The 19,446-nt window shown below is 38.9% G+C and overlaps 1 protein-coding gene across 1 annotated transcript; it reads right to left on the bottom strand.

Annotated features, from left to right (window-relative positions):
- Window positions 1-11,653: 11,653 nt before the first annotated feature.
- Window positions 11,654-14,900, bottom strand: LOC149285052 (protein ABHD8). The gene is made up of 4 exons (XM_089495850.1): window positions 14,164-14,900; window positions 13,091-13,261; window positions 12,436-12,652; window positions 11,654-11,791 (listed from the first exon to the last, which is right to left on the bottom strand). The coding sequence occupies exons 1-4, from the start codon at window positions 14,898-14,900 to the stop codon at window positions 11,654-11,656; spliced, it is 1,263 nt and encodes a 420-aa protein (XP_089351976.1).
- Between the last annotated feature and the right edge of the window lie 4,546 nt (window positions 14,901-19,446).

Genomic DNA, 19,446 nt, shown 5'->3' on the forward strand with positions numbered 1-19,446 from the left:
ATTCATTTTCAGACAAGAAATGTTATTTATTGCCCTTTTCGTTTGGACAAAAATTGGAGGATTTTTTTTGTTCAGAAACTAAATTTGTTGCCCAAATATCTCTCTTTATCTGTGTGCCCCCTGCCCTTTTCACCAGTCCTATCTGTATCTCCCCCTAGGTCGGTGCTCTTACCCTCTCTCTCCCTGCCTTGTATCTGCCCCCCTACCTGCTCACTCAACTTCTCCAGCCAAAGTCTCCTCCATTACACTTTCCTCATTTATACTCAAAGCTCTGATGGTATTGCTTGCCATTTGTCTTTAAAAGGATCTGGGGTTTATCTCTGTATGTATTTTGGAGTAGGTGATGGAGGCAACATTGTTTTAATCTTGCCAGTTTGTTATTTTGGGGGAATCTCGTGCTGCCTCCGCAGAAGTGGTGCAAACTAATATTACATTCTAGTAGCTTGATTCATTATTATTATTTTTATTTTCTGTAAGAAACTTTTCATAATTTATGAAAGCTTTACTTTACTGAGCTGAAGGTGCATATGTGGAACGGCCTCCCAGCAGAAGTAGCTTGAGGTCCATAGAATTTATGATATTTTTATATTCCTTATCTTTGGACTGTATTATAATTTGGTGTTTAGGTTGTGATTGTTAAAGATACTATTAAAAGTTTTGTTTTAACAGTATTATTATTACTGTATGTAACCTCTTGCATCCTGGGTTGATTGTTTCCTGGGGAGCTTGCATTTGCTAATAGTTTATAAGCAGCACCTGATTTATTAGACTCAAGAATGCTTATCACATGTACCCATATTCTGGGAACAGAATATTTAAGCCTGCCTGATCCCCACAAAACCAACCACTTCAAACTAACTTGCAACGGTCCCAGAAAATGTGTGAGAGGCAGAAGGAGAGATGAATGCATGTTTCTGAGTTTTTGCCATTGGTTTCTGTTTGTTTTTTTGGTTGTTATTTGAGATTTGTAGGAATGCACAAAATTGATAAATTGGTAAAGTTTGTATGAATCCGAATGCATATGTCTACCATCTAACCTAAATAAATATTTAATTAAAGCTTTTTGACCATATCGTCATTGCACGTCATTAGGTGTTAATCCAAAATAACATTTGAAATATATTATTAGTTTACTAATGTAGTTGAGGAGTGGTTCATCTATATGTTTGATATCTCAGGTAAGCCATGTTTTAATAAATCAAATTGTGCAAGTAACATGAGACTATATGTTCTGACTAAAGCTTTAAATGAATAACTAAACCAATATCCTGTATACCCTTCGCATTGAAGATCATTTCTGGGTTCCAGCAGTTAGGGTTGTGGGGAGCTTTGTCTCTGATGTCAGATTTTGTTGAAGTAAATGATTTTTATTATTTCAATCCAGACAAGGTTAGACTACTTGCTTCATTTTTCATTGAAGTGACTTTAATCTATTTTAATCTAATTTTAATTTAAAATAACATATTTATGTAGACATGCCTGTGTCTATTTGTGGGATCTCAAGTCTGTTTGATACAAACCATGGTACGTTTAGGTTTAGTCTTGGGGCAGACATATTATACAGAAAGCATATTACATGCCCTATCACATGATCCATAATAACAAGTATTCTGTGTTTAGAGATTTTGATGATGCAGAAAATCATGTCACATACCTGTCCACCTAGAGCAACATCACAGTATAAAAAGCTTTATCAGTTGTATATTCTCAGCATAGAAACCAAGCTCAAACAAGAATAAGTCAATATTTTTTCTTTTCTCTGGTGTCTGTAATGATCGATAACACCCAAGGCTAACACCCAGGCTAATTTTCCTACGAAATTCCATTTTCATGAATTAACATATTCTCAATTTCTTTGAAAGTTGTTTTTTTTAAAGTCACCAAACGTATTTCATTAGCTTGTTGGATGTATAAATCATCTAGCGGGCATTTAATGTTCTGGAGCGAACAAGTGTTTTAAATCTATGGTACATGCTATCATGGTCCATAATGAAACACTGGTAATAATCAGAACATTCACATACTTGGATTAGGTTCATAATTTATTGGAAACTACATGACACACAGAATTGATGAAATGGTGGTTGATGGTTTATTGGTTTTGTTTTTAACATGGTATTTAGGATTTTGTGAATGACGACCAGTTCAACTTCAAGACCCCTCCTAAATGTACTTTCTTACAACACTACATAAGGTCTAATAAGTAAAGAATAATAATTATAGTAACAGATAATGTAATGAAACACATTCATAATGTAACTACATGTAACTAATGTAACCAATGTAAAAAAAATGTTCTACTGCTATGATCAAGCATTTACATACTCCCAACATTTTAGGAAGTGCCTTACCTTACCTGAAGAGCCATCTCTCAGGTGGCCATTTTAGAGCTGCAATGGAGGTCTCTGCTGCAACAGTGCAGAGCTTTACTCATTTCACGGCTCCCTGGGCTGTCAAGGAAGATCAGGTCAATATACTCTACCTTTCAAAAACGTGGGGTCACTCAACTGTTGGAGACAGCCTCTCCCCATTCCTCCAGTTAGGTAGAGGGTGTGCTGAAAGCCTCCACCTTTCTGCTCCAAGAGGCCTGGTTATCATAGAAGCAGACATTGGGAGTGAGGGAACTTCTGGGAGACTTGGGACCTGGGCAACTGGTCATTAAACATATAGAGCCAGTTATTAGTTATAGACAGAAGTCCATAGAGAAAACCCTACTCAGTACACACATAATTATGTTGTAAGTGCATAGTACGATATACAGGGTGTAGGGTTAAGGTTAGAAAGGCTAGGCTAATGATCCCAGGATATACTAGTTATTAGCATAAAAAAATGGTGGCCCTACTTTTTATTAATCCATTTTCAGGTAAACATGGGCCAGAGTAGGTTCTATAACTGCCCAGGAATTAACATTCACAGATCTGCTTGACAACATAGGAATTTATTAAGATACAGAGACATGGGTTCAGGAAGGGGATGTTTGGGCTCTAGAATTGAAATAACAACTCATGATTCAGCATTAATCAGAGTTGTTTGGCTAGCCATAGAATATAATTAACATAATTAGTGTCCAGGATTCAGGTTATTGTAGATTACTCAGGAGACATTAACATTAACTAGTTCCATAAAGATATGTAGAGTTCACAATAGGATGAATACCGAAACAAGTAGATTTGTTTTAGCGCTCCTGGCCCAGTGTTAGCCATCATGATTAGGAGATGAACAAGGACCAGGATTTTGCTTCATGTTTTGCATACTAACATTATGCTACATACATTTTTGCCAGCACACTATCTAAGAAGCTTGATATGCCTTGAAAGGTGAAAATTGCCATAATTATGTACTGAGGAAAAAAAACAACTAAATATAGCCAGTTTTTTATCGGATGGTCTTTTTGTTACTTAGTTTCACAAGAAGTCTGATTTCACTGAAAGATAAAGAAAAAAATTACTTTCATTTGCATGGTAATTCCATCAATACATGAAACCACTATGGCTGTCACTCAGAGAACATAATGCTATGATAATGTTTCTATCTTTAGACTAACTAAGTAGCAGCCTGTTCCATAGCCACATTGTAAAATGGATATAAGAGATGAAGCTAATAGTAAAAAAAAGGTACAACACAAAAAAGAAGGTATTGTAGATGTTACATTGAGTGTTGGGGGCCTTGGAAGTCATAATAGCTACAAGGCAGATGGTTAACGAAATAAACAACTGTGTTTTGGGCATCTGCACAACCGGTTGCCTTGGCCTGCCCCTGGGATTAAAGATGCCAGCTGTCAAGATCCATTGAAGTTTGAACCAGCAACACTGCCTCTGGTAGTTTGAACACTTACGCCACCGGGTTGCTTTTTGGTTGCTGCTCTCTTTACCTCCCCATGGACATAAGATACCTGCCTGCTTCTGCCTCACCTGTGGCTCACTATGGCACTCAAAGGCCTATAAATACCTGGGCATTTGCCTAGCTCTTTGATAAAGCATTGTGTTCCTGGGCTTGTTTCAATTCTGTGGAGTACCGTTTTGCTTATCTGGCATGGACATTGAACCTGGTTTACCCCTTTGTACTGAGATTGAGTTGGATCATCTAGATGCCTTCACTTGATGCATGCAAACTAGAAACGCTGGTGTCAGCCCTGCACGTATAGCATGAGTGGCAAAACTTTCTATGAATTCAGAGCTTTTCAAATTAACAGTTTGATTAAATAATTTAGTAATGCACCAAGGCAGTTGTACCATGTTTTGGGGTACATTATAGGTCAGGTACAACTGCCTTGGTGCCTTACTAAATGATTTAATCTATCTACAATCTCTGCAAGTTCCCATAAAACCCCATCAGTGCGCAACTTGTACAACCATTAACATATATAAACTGATTTGATTCACATAAATAATGTAGCTGCCCTAATGATAAGGTTTTGGGGGGTTGCTCACCTACCTTTGTCACTTCTAGAAGATTTTTGGAATCTCAGCAATTGCATGCCCTTGTCACTCTTCCCACAGGGGCAGATCCAGAGTCTGACCTCAGGAGGGACACTAACACTCGCAAAGACACACATGCACACTAACACACATGCATACAGACACACAGCACTTGCACACACACCCAGACACTCACACTAAAGCACAAAGGCACTCATCAATCATATGCATGCACATATGCAGACATAACTTACCCAAAGACACATGTTCTCACACCAAAATGCCTAGATGCACACACACACACTTTCACTTACATACCCAGACAGACACACACCCAGACATACACACTAACATACACAAAGACATGTCACAAACTAAAATACCCACATACACACACTAACAGACTCAGGCAGTCACACTAACATACACAAAGACAAATTTTCAAACACTAACATAACCAGACACATATGCTTTCATTAAAATACCCATACCTACACGTTAATGTACCCAACAAACATGGCAACATACGGAAAGATACATGTTCGCACACTAAAATACCTCCCCCACGCACACACAAAAATACTCAGACACACACAAACAAAACCAGACAAAGATACATCCTCACACACTGATATATCCACACACACATACTAACATACCAAGACACACACACAGTAACAAACAAAGACACACACACAGTAACACACAAAGACACACACAAGCAACTCACTTACCCTGTTAAGCATCAGCCTGTCATTAATGCCCTGTGAGCTGCGGCAGTTCTCACTACTCACAGTGCAATGTTATTTGACCTTGTTCAACCTCTCCTCCTAAAAATTAGGGAGATAAAGAGGTAAGTCAGACTTACTTGATTTACTTCTTTATCCTTACCCCAAGGGTATACTGCCTTCTGTATTCCCCAGTGCCTTTCCCAGTTCCTGACATACCTGCAGCCAATTAAATCACCAGTGACCTTTGTCAAGGGTGCTCCCAACATTCTGTTTTTGAGCTTTTCCTGTGGTGATTTTTGTCTGGGTCAAGGTGAACCTTGGCTTTGGACTTTGGTTTACGTGGTCCAACTTGCCCATTTGATACTTTGTTTTAGCCTATTTGGTTTTTGACTCGCCTTTAACTTTGGCCTGGACTTTAATTACCCTTGCCTATCACTCTTCTGGGTTTTTTGTGTATGCTCTTGCCTGTAAACTACAACCTTGAAGGTTAATACTGCAGCAGACTACCATCTGCAACTGGAAGTAAAAGAGTCAAACAGTCCAGTGCAGGCTTCTGCCACCTGTCTGTGCACAGAGATTCCTGCCTGAACTGTTGAGACGGTAACATAATCAAGGTCTGCATTTGTTCAGGAGAAACATTTCCTGGGTTTATGAGGAATTAAGACCTTCTGTGCACAATTAGTCTTAGGTGCTCAAGAAGGGTTTGTTGACAATGCAAATATATATATAATGTTTTAGAAAACAGAAACTGGATGGATACTTGGAAAAACATAATATTGGGAGATATAATCTTTAATTATGGGGAAACAGTTTATTGCTCCAAGGAGAAATCTGACTGACATTTTGGGGTCAAGAAGGAATTTTTCCCTGGTTAGTGCAAAATTGGAAAGAGCCAAACAGGGTTTTTTTGCCTTCTTCTGTTGTCTCTGTCAGTCAAATTGTTACATACTACTTGTTTTGTTCTGTCCCCCCATTGTACAGCGCTATATAAAACAATAAATAATAATAATAATCTGGAAGTATACATTCAGCAATAGTCAATGGTGACATCTAGTGGCGAAATTGAAATTGGCATGGTAAACCGAGATACCTGATGGTTTGTTGAAATAGGACATAAAGGCCTCAACACAATGATCGTAACTGGTGTTAACAGTGGCTAAAAATGCATTTTATGCAAAAGCTACATTAAAAGCAACAGACGATAACTTTTACTAAGCAACTTAATGAGGTGCGCAGAGTATTTTCGGTCACTCACCAAATCCCGCCTCTACACCTGAGAAAAATCTCCCGATAGTTTCCTAACTCAAGAATCAGTCAAAATACTAATCCGGTCTGGATTGTTGGCAATCCTTATTTTCTTGAAAAGTCTGGATTTTATATGGATCATTCAATCAAGCACATTGTTATAAAAAATATAATTTAGGAAGCAATTAAGGAAAGCTTGCAGCACTGATTCTTTCTTGTAACAATTTTATTTGTGTAAATTAGTTTATTTGTTTCTTTAGTAGTAATAAGATAAATTGTTATTTGTAAATTAATGTATGCACATTTATTTTTTAATTTGCGTTTCAGCCATTGTTATATTGGTTCTTTTTTTTTTGGCAAATGCTTTTATATTGTATATAAGACTTGGGCGCCGGCCAACTCTTCGTGGTCGTCTTCGTGGGGGAAAAAACCTTCGTATTCCACAAATATTCGCCCGTTCGGTTCGGGCAAATATTTGTGTACGTTCTTCGTGTTCGGTTTTTTTTGCTTCTTTTTTGCCGTTTTTTTGTAGAAATACAGGGTTAACGCGCTACGCACTATGCAGCAGCTTTGGTACCAGGATTTTAAATGTCCGTACGAGCATCTCTAGGGGGCCAGAGGAGGCCCCTGCAGGTGACCAATAGAGTCGTTCGTATGGCCCTTAAACGCCTGACGGCGAAGCTACGGATTTGCGCTCCCGTTAACCCCCTGCGGTGCTGCGTAGATAGGCTAGATGGGGAAGGGACCAGGTAAATCAGTAAACGAAGATGAACATGAAGATTCTTTGTATTGTGTGTCTTCGTATACATTTTGCCATCACCATGTTCGTATGTTCAGTATTTGGGCTGAACAACGAAAACACACCCTGCATGCGGGGTGTAAGTATGTGTAAGTGGGGGGGGGGGCATGGCACAGGGAGGCTGTAAGTCATTTGCAGACCCCATACTGCTGGCAGCATCAATACACAAGGGGGGCAGCTAGCCAGGTTTCAGCATTGCCTGGGCATGATAGGAATGTGATTGTTGTTAACAATCATACGTATATAAATATTGTTATTTCATTTTTTGTCCAATTTTGGTGTGTTAACCATACTTTTATTAAAAGTAAGTAACACACCAAAATTGGACAAAAAATACAATATTGATATATGATTGTTAACAGCAATCACACTCCTATCATGCCCAGGCAACCAGTACATTCAGTACATTGTTATTGAATTTTGGTGTGTTACTTACTTTTATTAAAAGTGTGGTTATTTTTCATTTTATTTTATTTGTAAAGGTGGGGGGGTCGTTTTTGGTTTCAGCTTCGGCTAAGTGAATCCTGAATTTTCGTTTTTGGTCCAGAATTTTCATTTTGGTGCATCCCTAGAATAAATAGAACTATTTAATTTTTACTTATCCAGAATCCTGAATTTGTAGTCACTTCAGAGGACAAAACTTTCTAGGCCCAGAAATCAGTGAGAGGAAAAGTAAAGGTTTTGTGTAATTTACTTTTTTTCAATCTGCATATCTTATTAAAGGCAATATTTTCTCTCAGTGAAAAATAAGTACGGCCCATGCACATATACATTTCTGATGAAGTGGCCCACTGCAGAAAAAACTTGGATACCCCTGCACTAAACCATCCCTTTATGGGTAAATGTAGCTGTTTTGTGCCATGCTGCTTGTATCTTGATCCATTAACTGCACTAAACATTGCACTAACCAATTCAAACCTAATTTACCCCTGCTCATATGCACACCTTAACTGCTTATTGTTAAACATGTTACTGCTGCATCCATGGCCACCAAATGACATCAATGGTTATATAGATGAGTGCCTTTACAGTCACTTGTCTTTAACATTGCACTCTTTACCTGTTACCCCTTAAGTCTCTGAGTTAAACATCTCTAATTTGCCTACAGACTTTAAGTGAAGAATTACAGATAAAGGAGTGACACCAACAGCTGACCATTACGAAAAAGTGAATAAACTTTTATCCTAGATTCTCCCTTCACATTTATAAAAAAATGGAAAAATAGGGAAGGACCATGTGGTGCAAATAGAGAAAGCTGGGGCGAGAAGGAAAGACCATGCTAGACAAAATGATATTCACAGAAAATGTCTGAAGAAGAGACCCATGACTTTCTGAAAACCTTTGTAACTTTACATCGTTTTGTATGTTGGCCCAATAAAGTATCAACTTTGACGTAATACCCTACTATCACCCTTTCAACTGTTGGGCTGAGTAAAAACACATTAAGAACAATCTCAATGCTCGCTTGACAGTCTTATCACACCAATATCAGCACCCACTAAATAAGACTGCAAACTAAAATCTAGATCTAGGCTTTCCTGTGTGTTGGACATCACAGCAGGCACAGACCTCCCTAATACCCCTTTGGCCAACCTGTGTGACCTCTGGATGCGTTATTATGTGAAGTCATGTCCTGGTACTCCAAGATTACACTTAGTACAAGGATGAGGAGGTAGGTTATGTGTCCCTCCCAAATATGTATATGACCAGGGCAAAACTAAAGACATAGCTACATTTAAACATAAATACCCCTTGAGGGCATACATATAATTACAAGTAAAAAAAAACCAGAAGGTTCCAGTGCCTGACCTCATATCATGAGAAATAAGAAAATCATGGGGACTTATCTGTCAGAATCTTTATCAATGCCACATGACATACCTTTTCATTATTGCCAGTAATAAGATAACGGGAGATAAGAAGGGGACATGCAGGACAGATAGCAAAAGCTGAGGAGAGGAGGGAGGACCATCTTAAACAGAGAGACAGCTTGAGGAAGGATCATGCTTCACAAAGAAAATAGTTTAAAAGAAACGAGACGGTTGGGTTAACAGTAGAAGTAGTGAGGAATGGGCTAAAAGAAAAAGTGGTAATCTACTGTAATTACACAATTATTAGCATCCATATGGTCATAAATGTTGGATGCTGAAATATGCTTTTAGGGTCCAGATAGCTTAGATAGTATCTATATATATATATGTGCAAGGAACATCGAATCTGCAGCCCAAATGAGATTTCCAGAAGTAATTGCAACTCTAACCATAGCTCACACCGCACCCAGGCGCTGTGAATAGCATGTAGGGAGTAAGTGCAAGGGGTTAAGTCTGTGCCGGCTGAGTCTCCTTAATCTTCTCCGCTGGATGCGTCCGCCTCTCGATCTCATTTTCCACAGCTCTGCTTCTTCTCTTGCCTCTTCTGTCTTGTCGGTCCGCTTCCCCCCATGTCTGCTTCTTAGTGAACCAGTACTTACATAAAAGGAACAACCTCTCCCCAAGTCCTTCAATCAGAAGTCATTCTGTATATGTTGTTACAATGAAAAATTAGTGCATCCCACGCACACATACATTTCTGATGAAGTGACCCACCGCAGAAAAAACTTGAACACCCCTGATATAGGCTATAACAGTCCTTAAAGTGTTAAAAAAGGGTGACTGGATAAAAAGGGTAAAAAAAAATATAGAAATCAACAGCTGGGGGTGAGAGGTCTATTAGAGTCCATGCCTTGACAGGTTAGGGATGTTTTGGCGGCAAAAGGAGAACCTATACAATGTTAGGCAGGTGGTCATAATGTTATGACTGAATGGTATATATTCAAGGTCTATGACAAAACTAGAACTAACAGACTAAGACAAACTGATAAGTAGGCAGAGAGGGCCCTGCTCGCAAGATTACAATCTAGAGAAATGGCAGTAATTTTGTGTTATAAACATTGTAAGTTTAGTAAACTGTCAGAAATGTAATTCTTTGGTAAGATTGTAAAGGTGGTTTTTGTCATTATCAACAATTTCGTTTTCTCAGTTTTACAAAGTGTTAAAGAAAGGTGAGCTAGCATTAGATAGTGAGGTAGAACATGTGTTACCAGTGCTGCATTTTAAAATAAGATTATTTGCTGTAAGCGTTTACTGACCCTCTCTACTTTGTAATCTAACAAGTCACTATCCAAGTTGCTCCCTTGGAAAATGGGGAGTGGTTGTATGAAAAACAGGATGGGTTTTATGTGGGAAGTTGCAGTGAAATATACACAGAAAATATAAGGAATCATACATCAAAATCATTTGGTTTTGGCAATTCTATTTAGTTGCTCAACATATTTATAGAGTAAGATGTAGAAAGCTTAAAAGATCTCAAAGGCCCTTTCTTCATTTGTCGTTTTTCATACACCTATATCATGATGTCGTCTTGTGACAGGACCACTTTTTTCTTATGAGCCAATAACTGAAAAGTGCACATCATTAGGGAGACTAAGTGGACCTGGACCAACAGAGTATATTCCATCAAGTTATATAGAAACCAGAATACATCATGAGTCACATCATGAGTAATGGTGGATCCTGCAATATACGTTATCCTAAAAAATTACTTTTCTATTAATGAACTAATTAATATAACTTTTTTATATAATACTTTAGAGATGGCAGAATCCACAGAAATGAACTTTGCCCAAGGCCCAACAAGGTCTAGGCTTTTTATATTTTTCTAAGGATTGAATGGTTAAAGAACAAGCAAACAAAATATTATTAAATCACATATTTACTTGGTATATATATATATATATATATTACATTACCCCCCATCATCTGCAACCAAAAGAAAAATGGCATCGATCTTACACGTCACAGAAAATATGATATAGACATTTTTGTTTTATTTGTACAGTTATTCTCTACATCATTTCTACATAAAAGACATTTTATTGCCCACTGGGTTTAATACGCAATATGGATTTTTTTCTGACTAATGTAGCCCATGTACTGCCTGCAGTTCTTCCCTGCCATTAAAGGGGTAAACTGTGATTACCTAAGTTCAGAGACAGATATTTAGAAGTTTTAATTTAACATCTTTGTTTTCGTTAGCACAGATAAAGATTATGTTACCACGTAAGTTCTCTCATCCACTTCTCGGCATTTGTAAAATGATTTCAAGTTGTTTTTAAACCACCCTCCTTTAACAGTCCGATGTGAGTTCCATTGATGGATCTTAGCCAAACCTTTTCAAAGGCCCAACAACTTATTGTTGAAAATGAACGAGAGACTGTCAACACCTTCAACCCTAAACAAGGTTGCTGAATTTTCTGGAACAGTATTCTCCTTTTAAACCTTCCTCTTTGCCAACACCTTGGCCAATATGTAGACCCCAGTGCATCTTCTCAAGCTTAGAACACGTCCACTATTTGAATTAACACCAGATAAATCTCCTTTCTGTTTCCTGCTGATCTTACACCATCTTCACTCTCTTCCACCTTACTCTACTCCTTCATTCTGCCCCTCTGGTTCCCATAGGAAGAACTCATGGAGTAGAGTATTAACAGTTTCTGGGCACTCCAGCATGACCATGTGACTGCCTTCTTCTATCACCTTTAGAAAAGATACCAGCAAGATCTGTGGGTAAAGGGAAAGTTCCTATTAGCAACAAGAACTGTACACCAAGCCACATGGTTCCACATTACCACCAACTTTTCAACAACTACTTTTCATTAACACATGTACTATGCAGATAAAGTGCATTGTTATAGTTGATGTTATCCATCTTATTATTTTGACCATGATGTCTGAAAGAGTTACACAAATATGATTTAAGTTAAAAATACCCACTTAAAGCCACAGAGGAACTCCCTAAATTTATATGTAGCCCATTCATTTCCCACTGGTAAAATCTAAGGGAGGACTGGAACTTCTTGTCCCCTCTGAAGAAGGTAACCAAGAAAGAAACAGGGGTGTCACAAGTGTTCAGTAGATTTTAGTTATTTACAGATATGTAGTCTACAGTAAACAGTGAATTTGATTACACAATGTAATGGTAAAATACAAAAATATGCCCCCATACATTCCATTAGTAAAACAATTTTCTAAAAGCCCGAGCCCCATATTGAACTTATCACATACATTTAATAGTAGATACATGTAGCTTTCACACAGAGCCAATGCAAGTGATAGTACACAATATATATTACACTGTAAGGGTTTAAATTACAAATTTATGCTAAAAAGACACTGTGTTATAACAGAGACAAAGGATTCTGTACCTCTGCCATTCTTTGATCCTCGTCTATTGGAACAAATTTGTCGTGCATCCCGTGCACCAGAAGGACTGGGACAGTGAGCTCTGCATGATACACCTCATCCCCTTCTGGCCAGTACTGACCACTCATCATTGCGCGTAGGACGAAGGATGACACATTAAAGGCATTACCCTCCCGGAGGAGCTGTTTTTCTTTGGCACCTTGTCGGGCAAAGCCAGCCCTAACAGAAGAAATGAAGATAATCAACAACAAACCTAGTTGCATTACAAGACCAAATGCAAAAAAACATCTATCAGTCTTTTATATGTTAACTTATCCACCAACTCCATCAAACACATCTCTTTTTTGACTATAACTCTATCTTTGGGAGGCACAACTATATAAAGATATGAGCCTTGATGGCTCTATATTCCAGGCTGCTTCTTCTTCTAAGGATTGCCAGTGGACAGATGGGCATGCTACTGGCAGCACTAATACATTCATATCTTTAATTTATACAGCTCCAACAACTTATGCAGCACTTTTTACAATGCACATTAGAAACAGTCTAAGTAAACAACACAATAGGTAAAGGGGGCCCTGCTTGCAAGCTTACAATCTGTGTTACTTAAGGCAAACAAGAAGTTGGGAAAGGGAACCCAACAGTTAAGTAACTTACTTGAGGAAGCTCCAAGCGAGGCATGGTGACAGGCAGTGCAGGATACACGTCGGCATATTAAAGATTGAACACAAGCTGGGCTCTAGTGCAGTGGGACCACCCCCATTTATCATGACCACCTTGTGGACCAAGTCAGGATATTCGTGGGCTAGAAAAGTGCAGAAGGAGACTCTATAGAGAGTGAAAAAAAACATACAAAAATAAGAGAAGGACTTAACACAATAGCTACATCACATGTTATGCTGCATATGTTCTTCAAAAAAATTGTCTGACTTTATCTAACCCTTTCAAGTGTGACACTCCCTGATATTATATTATATCTGTGGCGACAATCTCAGTGCTGGTAACTAGTAAATATAGTCCCCTAATAGGCTTGGCAGATCATTGGTGCCAGGTCGTCATGGCGACTACAAATAGCTTCCTGGCACTGGGGAGCTATGCCCAGTATACCAGCTTGGCACCCAGGTGCCCATGTTATGTGACCCTGCATGAACACAAGAGGCAGAGACCTGCAGCCCGCAAGCAGCGCAGACAGGTCTGAGGAAGTAAGAGGGAGGGGGTACTGTGTGTACTGTAGTGTTAGAGTCAGTGTGCATGTAATGTACTGTAGTGTCAAGCTACATGTGACTGTGTATTTGTGAATATATGTATAGTGCTAGTGACAAGTGGGGGGGGGATCAAGATTTGGAAAATAAAAAATGACTCCTACATTTGGTTTGGATCTAGAAGCCAGCCACCCTGTGTACATGTGTTTTCAACAATGTTTTTGGAAACCATGGGCCAATTGTGGAGATCTGGGATGTTACATACAGCCCCATCATGCAGTGTGACAGGTCACACAGGGCTTCCTCCTAGCTGCACTCGCTATAGCACATATATGTGTTACCTCATTGAAAATGAGTTTCACACAAAACACAAATTATTATGGACTTTTAAAATATTTTAGTTTGTGTTCAGACATAAATAGAAAATGTGGTAATGTAAAAATGGTGAACTTAATTTCAAAGGCTAATCTGTCACTAGTTGACCTCTACATAAAGAGATAATTATTATTTATTGCCAAGTTCATTTACCCATAAGAATGTCCCACTAAGATGTTCCGCTTCTTGGCGTAGCGTTTGAACACGCACCTCATGTCCTCTGCAAGTGCATAAAAGGTATAAGCTGCACCAATATGTGGGACAGAGCTGGTTCCATGCCCTACCAAATCTGGTGCAACTACCTCATAGCCAAGTTTGGAGAAGAAATCCAGCTGCTCCTTCCATATGTCAAGAGAACCTCCAACTCCATGGAAAAAGAACAAGACCACATCAGAATGGGTGCCTTTACAGCCAGTTACCTGTCTTTGGCTATCAACCACCACAACCTTCTTTGGCTTGCGTTTTCTTCGTTTACCAGAGGGCGCATCACACTCTTTGCCTGTTACCCCTTCAGTGCCAGAGCTAGTGAAATCAGACATCTCCACCTCTACTGTCCCAACAGGCTCTAAGTTTCCATTTCGGCAATGAAGAATTTCAGACCGAAGAGCCGCACCAAGGTTTTCTATCACCAGCTGCCCATTACGGTAGACAGTAATACGACGTTTGCAATGGATCAACCCCTGTCCTGGATTTTTCCCTTCTTCACATTCTACCTCTTCTCCACCTGCCGACCGGATGGGCAAAATATGACGCACTCTTAGGACCCTGCCAGGTTTCACCTCTAAATAATCATAGCCATCACTGGTGTCCGAGATATCCACAGGACCAACAGAATTCGGAGTCTTGCCAGTCAGGCAGTACATAATACGTTCCACTATGCTGGTCAGCATGGTTCTGCAAGAAGAAAGCGTGAAATGGGAAAGATCAGGGACAGTCTTCACATATTTTTTGTGAAACATAATCTTGTCTTGTGCATACTTATGGATTGGTAGCATGCATATAGGCATAAGAAACCATAAATCATATATTTATTCCCTTTAACTGAAAATTACCCAAAAAAAAAACCTATATTAAAGCTATTGTTTATGTGAGACATGTCCTCATGGAGAATCTCATTGCCCTTTTAAATGCCAGTAACTTTTACTTGGAAGGGTTACAACTGTGGTTAACTTGACACTTAATCACAAAGAAATGAATGAATTCTTACTACATGTGCCATAGTAGACTCTATTAAGGTGGTAAAGTATCACACCTGAGACAGCTGCCCCAGGTTCGGTAAGGTCAGGGGCACACTTGAGTGGCCCAACTATAATTCTCCTGTACCTCCTTCCGCTTCCATAAGCAGATGTGGTGTCAGCGCGGGCAGGACCTTCATCCCTGTCCAAGGCGCCAAGAGCCTTATTTACAGCTCTGCATCACACATGTGTATGCATTATGTTACAACATGCTCTGTCAGAAGAAAGAGAAATAATTGCCATTAAGAAATAAGATTGATAAAATAAAATAAAAACTTAGTTTAACCTTTCAGCTCTATGTTAATAATAATGCATGTAAGCATTTCTATTTGTATGTAAAATATATTTGTAATGTTCTGAAAAAGGCACAAAGGTATCAGTTGCTTATGCATGTTAGAATGCAGTACAAGGCATGAAACAACTTTCGCCCCCTCAATACACAATGTTCTGCCTGTTCTAATTTACAATGCAAATTTATAGGCCAAAATCCATTGCAAAAAAACTCAGCTATCTCCTGGGACACAAATCATAATTTAAAACTTAATGATAAACTGCATAATGATATTCTGCTTAAACACAAATGTAATGTATTTTCTAACAGATTTAAATAACTAAGTTCTTGTGAAATCCTTCCGTTGTTTTTGCTTACAGATCTACACATGCTGTATGCCGTTTATCACTATTGTGCCAGCTGCCAACTATCTCCAATACAGACTTGTCCTTTGGCCAAAATTGCATTTCGGGACACGCTTCCACGTGGAACAGGGGATTGCTATTGAACCCTTAAAGTTACAGGGCCATTTGTCACACACTTACTCAGGCTGTGACCTTGGATGCAGTCTGACAGCCAATCAGCTTGGCACTTACCAACCTGTTTGGCTAAGGAGTCCTGGGTTATGATCTTTTCTTCTCATTGTCACCTGACAGTAAAATGGTTTATATACCGGTACTTCCTCTGTTCTGTTATTCTTTACCTGTTCAAAGAATTTAGTGGCTTCTAACCTTATTATGATTATTGTAACAAACTTTGGCTTGACCCTGACCATGTCTGATCTGTGTTCCTGTGCACTAAACTTTGGCTTCAAACTGACCACATTCCATCTGATTTTCTTGTGTACTGAACCATGTCCTGATAATGATGATTTATCTATTTGTTCCTGACATTCCTTTGGTAGCCAGTACTTTGGTAAGCAGCAAAGTTATGGTGGCTGAGTGCCCTTCGGCTCATCCTCAAGTTGAAAGGAGGTTGTCATAGGTAAATACCATACTGCCAGATATTGTTAGTCCATCTAAATTGTCACACCATTGATTCAGGCGCAGAGGAGATAAGACCCCACTAAATACAGTGACAATATTCACATTCACCTTATCCAAAATCACTACTACAATTTTCTTCTTTTAAAACCATCCTTTGTTGACAGGGCTGCCCAGAACTCCACTAGCACATGGCCAATCTCTGATACTCCTACTAGAATGCATCATCATAACACATCTCCTCAACAGCTTATAGCTGGGGGTGGGGACAAAAGGGGCAAATGCATATGGGGGATTCTGCAGAATACCCCCATGCATTTTCAAGGGTGAATGATACGTATTGAACTGCATATTATAGCTTACGTGTCCCTTTTAACAGATGACAGAGATAAAGTGTAACATTGTTATACGCTGCAAAATTGATGGACATACTATTAGCTGACAGATTAAGTGTAATACTGAATGCTGTTGACCCTGTCCTCGCCACTAATCCCGCATACCGTGGTGAAGGAAAAAACTGTAGTAAAATAAAAATAGAAATTATTTATAGGAAACCATGCAATGTTACCATGACATTACCCACTAGTCAGAAGAAAAATAACTAAAATATGTATTGACCCCAAGGTGATATCCAGTTGTGCTGCACTAGTAGCAATATCTATATTATATATATATATATGTATACACACACACACGTACATATGATGCCGTTTCCCGACACTCAGACGTAGCCATCGTTTGAAGACCGTGAGGGAGAAGAAGAGCTCTCACTGGAACAACAAAGTTAGGGGGGGTGTAAGTATGTGTGTATGTGTTCAAGTTAGTGTGTGTGTTTAAGTATGTGTGTATCTGTTTAAGTGTGTGTTTAATTATGTTAGTGTATGTGCATGTTACTGTGTGTAAGTATGTTAGTATATGTGTGTTTGTTAGCATGGGTGTAAGTATGTTATTGTGTTTATGTTAGAGTGTGTGTAAGTATGTTACTATGTTACTGTATGTGCATGTGTAAATGTTACCATGTGCTTTAGTATGTATGTTAGTATGTTACTGTATGTGCATGTGTACATGTTACCATGTGTTATGTTAGTGTGTATGTATGTTAGTATGTTACTGTGTGTATAAATATGTTACTGTGTGTAAGAATGGTACAGTGTGGTAGTGTGTGCGTAAATATATTACTGTGTGTTTAACACGAGATTGGCGGCCCTCACTATAAGTCTCACGCATTATTTACTACAACACAGTTGTCAGTTTGTATGTAACTTACCAGAGGGGGCAAGGGGCCTATGGGGCCACTTGGCTTTACCTGATCCTGCTGCCGGCCAGAAGAAACCAGGCCTCCCCTGCTTGGTCATGAATGGACTATTATTTATTTATTATTATTACTACCAGATAACTTATTTTTTTTAAATATGATCGATTGCACATGAATGTCGAAATTAAGCCTAATGCAAACAAACTTGTATGAAGCCTTTCTGACAACCTTTCCAGATTTAGTTGTAAACGCCTTTAAAGCTCTCAGCCATTCAGATTTATGAGATCATATAAATAATAAATCCAGGGAATGGTTTATCTATATCTAAAAGTAACAGAAACGTGATCATTTGATAAGGGCACTTAAATTCATCAATATAATTTAGAAAGAGAAAAAAAAGCGTTGCAGTGCTGTGGCTGGAACTAGGATGTTTATTTTTAGGCTGGATGTTGGCATTTTGTGTAAGAGATGCAGCGCCAGCATATTACTGTATACTGGTAGATTCTATGCTAATCAAGGTATACAGCCCAGCACTAGAGCCTGCATCTCACAAAAAAAGAATTTCGAAGACACTGCTGATGGTCAATTACTTCAATTTAACTGGTAGGGTGTTGGCTGTGATTTCCTGGTGAGCCCCACAGGATACCTGCCAAGATCCAGCAATGAAAAGGCAGGACAGGCAGGAGAATGGCCTCAGCTAGGATACATGTTGATCAGGTGCCATCATGTTGGCGTATAACTGCTGGGTTCTCAGCACACTTAGAGGCAGCACAGCTCTATAGAGAGTTATCGTTAAAGTGCGCTGCACACATTACGATGCAGGAGGCCGCTAAAAGCATTGTATAGTTTAAATGGATGTTAAAAGGCTATTACGCTCATCAGTGGTCTACTATGCACATAAGGGGTTGAGTCTCCAAATACATTGCAATTTGTGCTTTACAAACCAGACTTGCACCTAAATTAGCCTCCATTACCAGAGACGACCCATGGTATAGCAGCATTCTAGGAACATTTATCACAATGACTTGAAACCCGTCTTTACTAATAAAGATGAAAAAATACCATATAGATCAGCACCAAAAATTTATTTTAGACAGCAGAGTCTCTAAGGACCCAATAAAACCAGATTCCACCCTCTTCCACTAAATACATTATACAGACACCCGTGTACTCTTATTTTATCATAAGGCTAGGTTTCCACTTGTTTTTTTTTAGCTAAAAACGCCCATAAAAACGCCAATAGCGCCACCTGGCGTTTTTTTAGTGAAAAAAACGCAGCAGCCAGATGTTAGCTGTTCTTCAATAGGAAATCGCACAATGCCATATCCACTTGGCGTTTTTTTGTTTGGCGTTTTTTCAGTCCTCTTTGGCGTTTTTCTGCTTTTTTGGGCTCTGTGGCAGTTTTTCAAAATCGCAGCATGTTGACACTCTGGTGTTTTTTGCAAGGAAATCTTGGCGTTTTTCTCCAATAGAAGTCTATGGGAGAGAAAAAACGCCATGAAAAAGCCATGTGGGTTTATTGCCTTGGCGTTTTTTATGGCGTTTTTTCCACAGTTACAATGCAGAGGATGGACCCAGTATCTGTGTGTCCTACGAGAAATAGGCTGGAAACAAACAGTTTCACACAAAACAAAGTTCATATTGAATTCTACACCATTTGGAACAAACATGCCATTACAAACAAACATACGC

The sequence above is a fragment of the Sceloporus occidentalis genome, unplaced genomic scaffold, assembly GCF_023333645.1.
Source record: "Sceloporus occidentalis isolate IW3139 unplaced genomic scaffold, rSceOcc1.0.p SCAF_85, whole genome shotgun sequence".
NCBI lineage: Eukaryota > Metazoa > Chordata > Lepidosauria > Squamata > Phrynosomatidae > Sceloporus > Sceloporus occidentalis.

Coding starts and splice junctions, on each gene's coding strand:
- LOC149285052 (XM_089495850.1), bottom strand. CDS start 14,900: ATGCTGACCAGCATAGTGGAACGTATTATGTACTGCCTGACTGGCAAG. Junction 12,653..13,090: donor CTCGCTTGGAGCTTCCTCAA/GTAAGTTACTTA, acceptor TTCTTCTGTTAG/GGCTGGCTTTGCCCGACAAG. Junction 11,792..12,435: donor AGGATCAAAGAATGGCAGAG/GTACAGAATCCT, acceptor CTTTACCCACAG/ATCTTGCTGGTATCTTTTCT.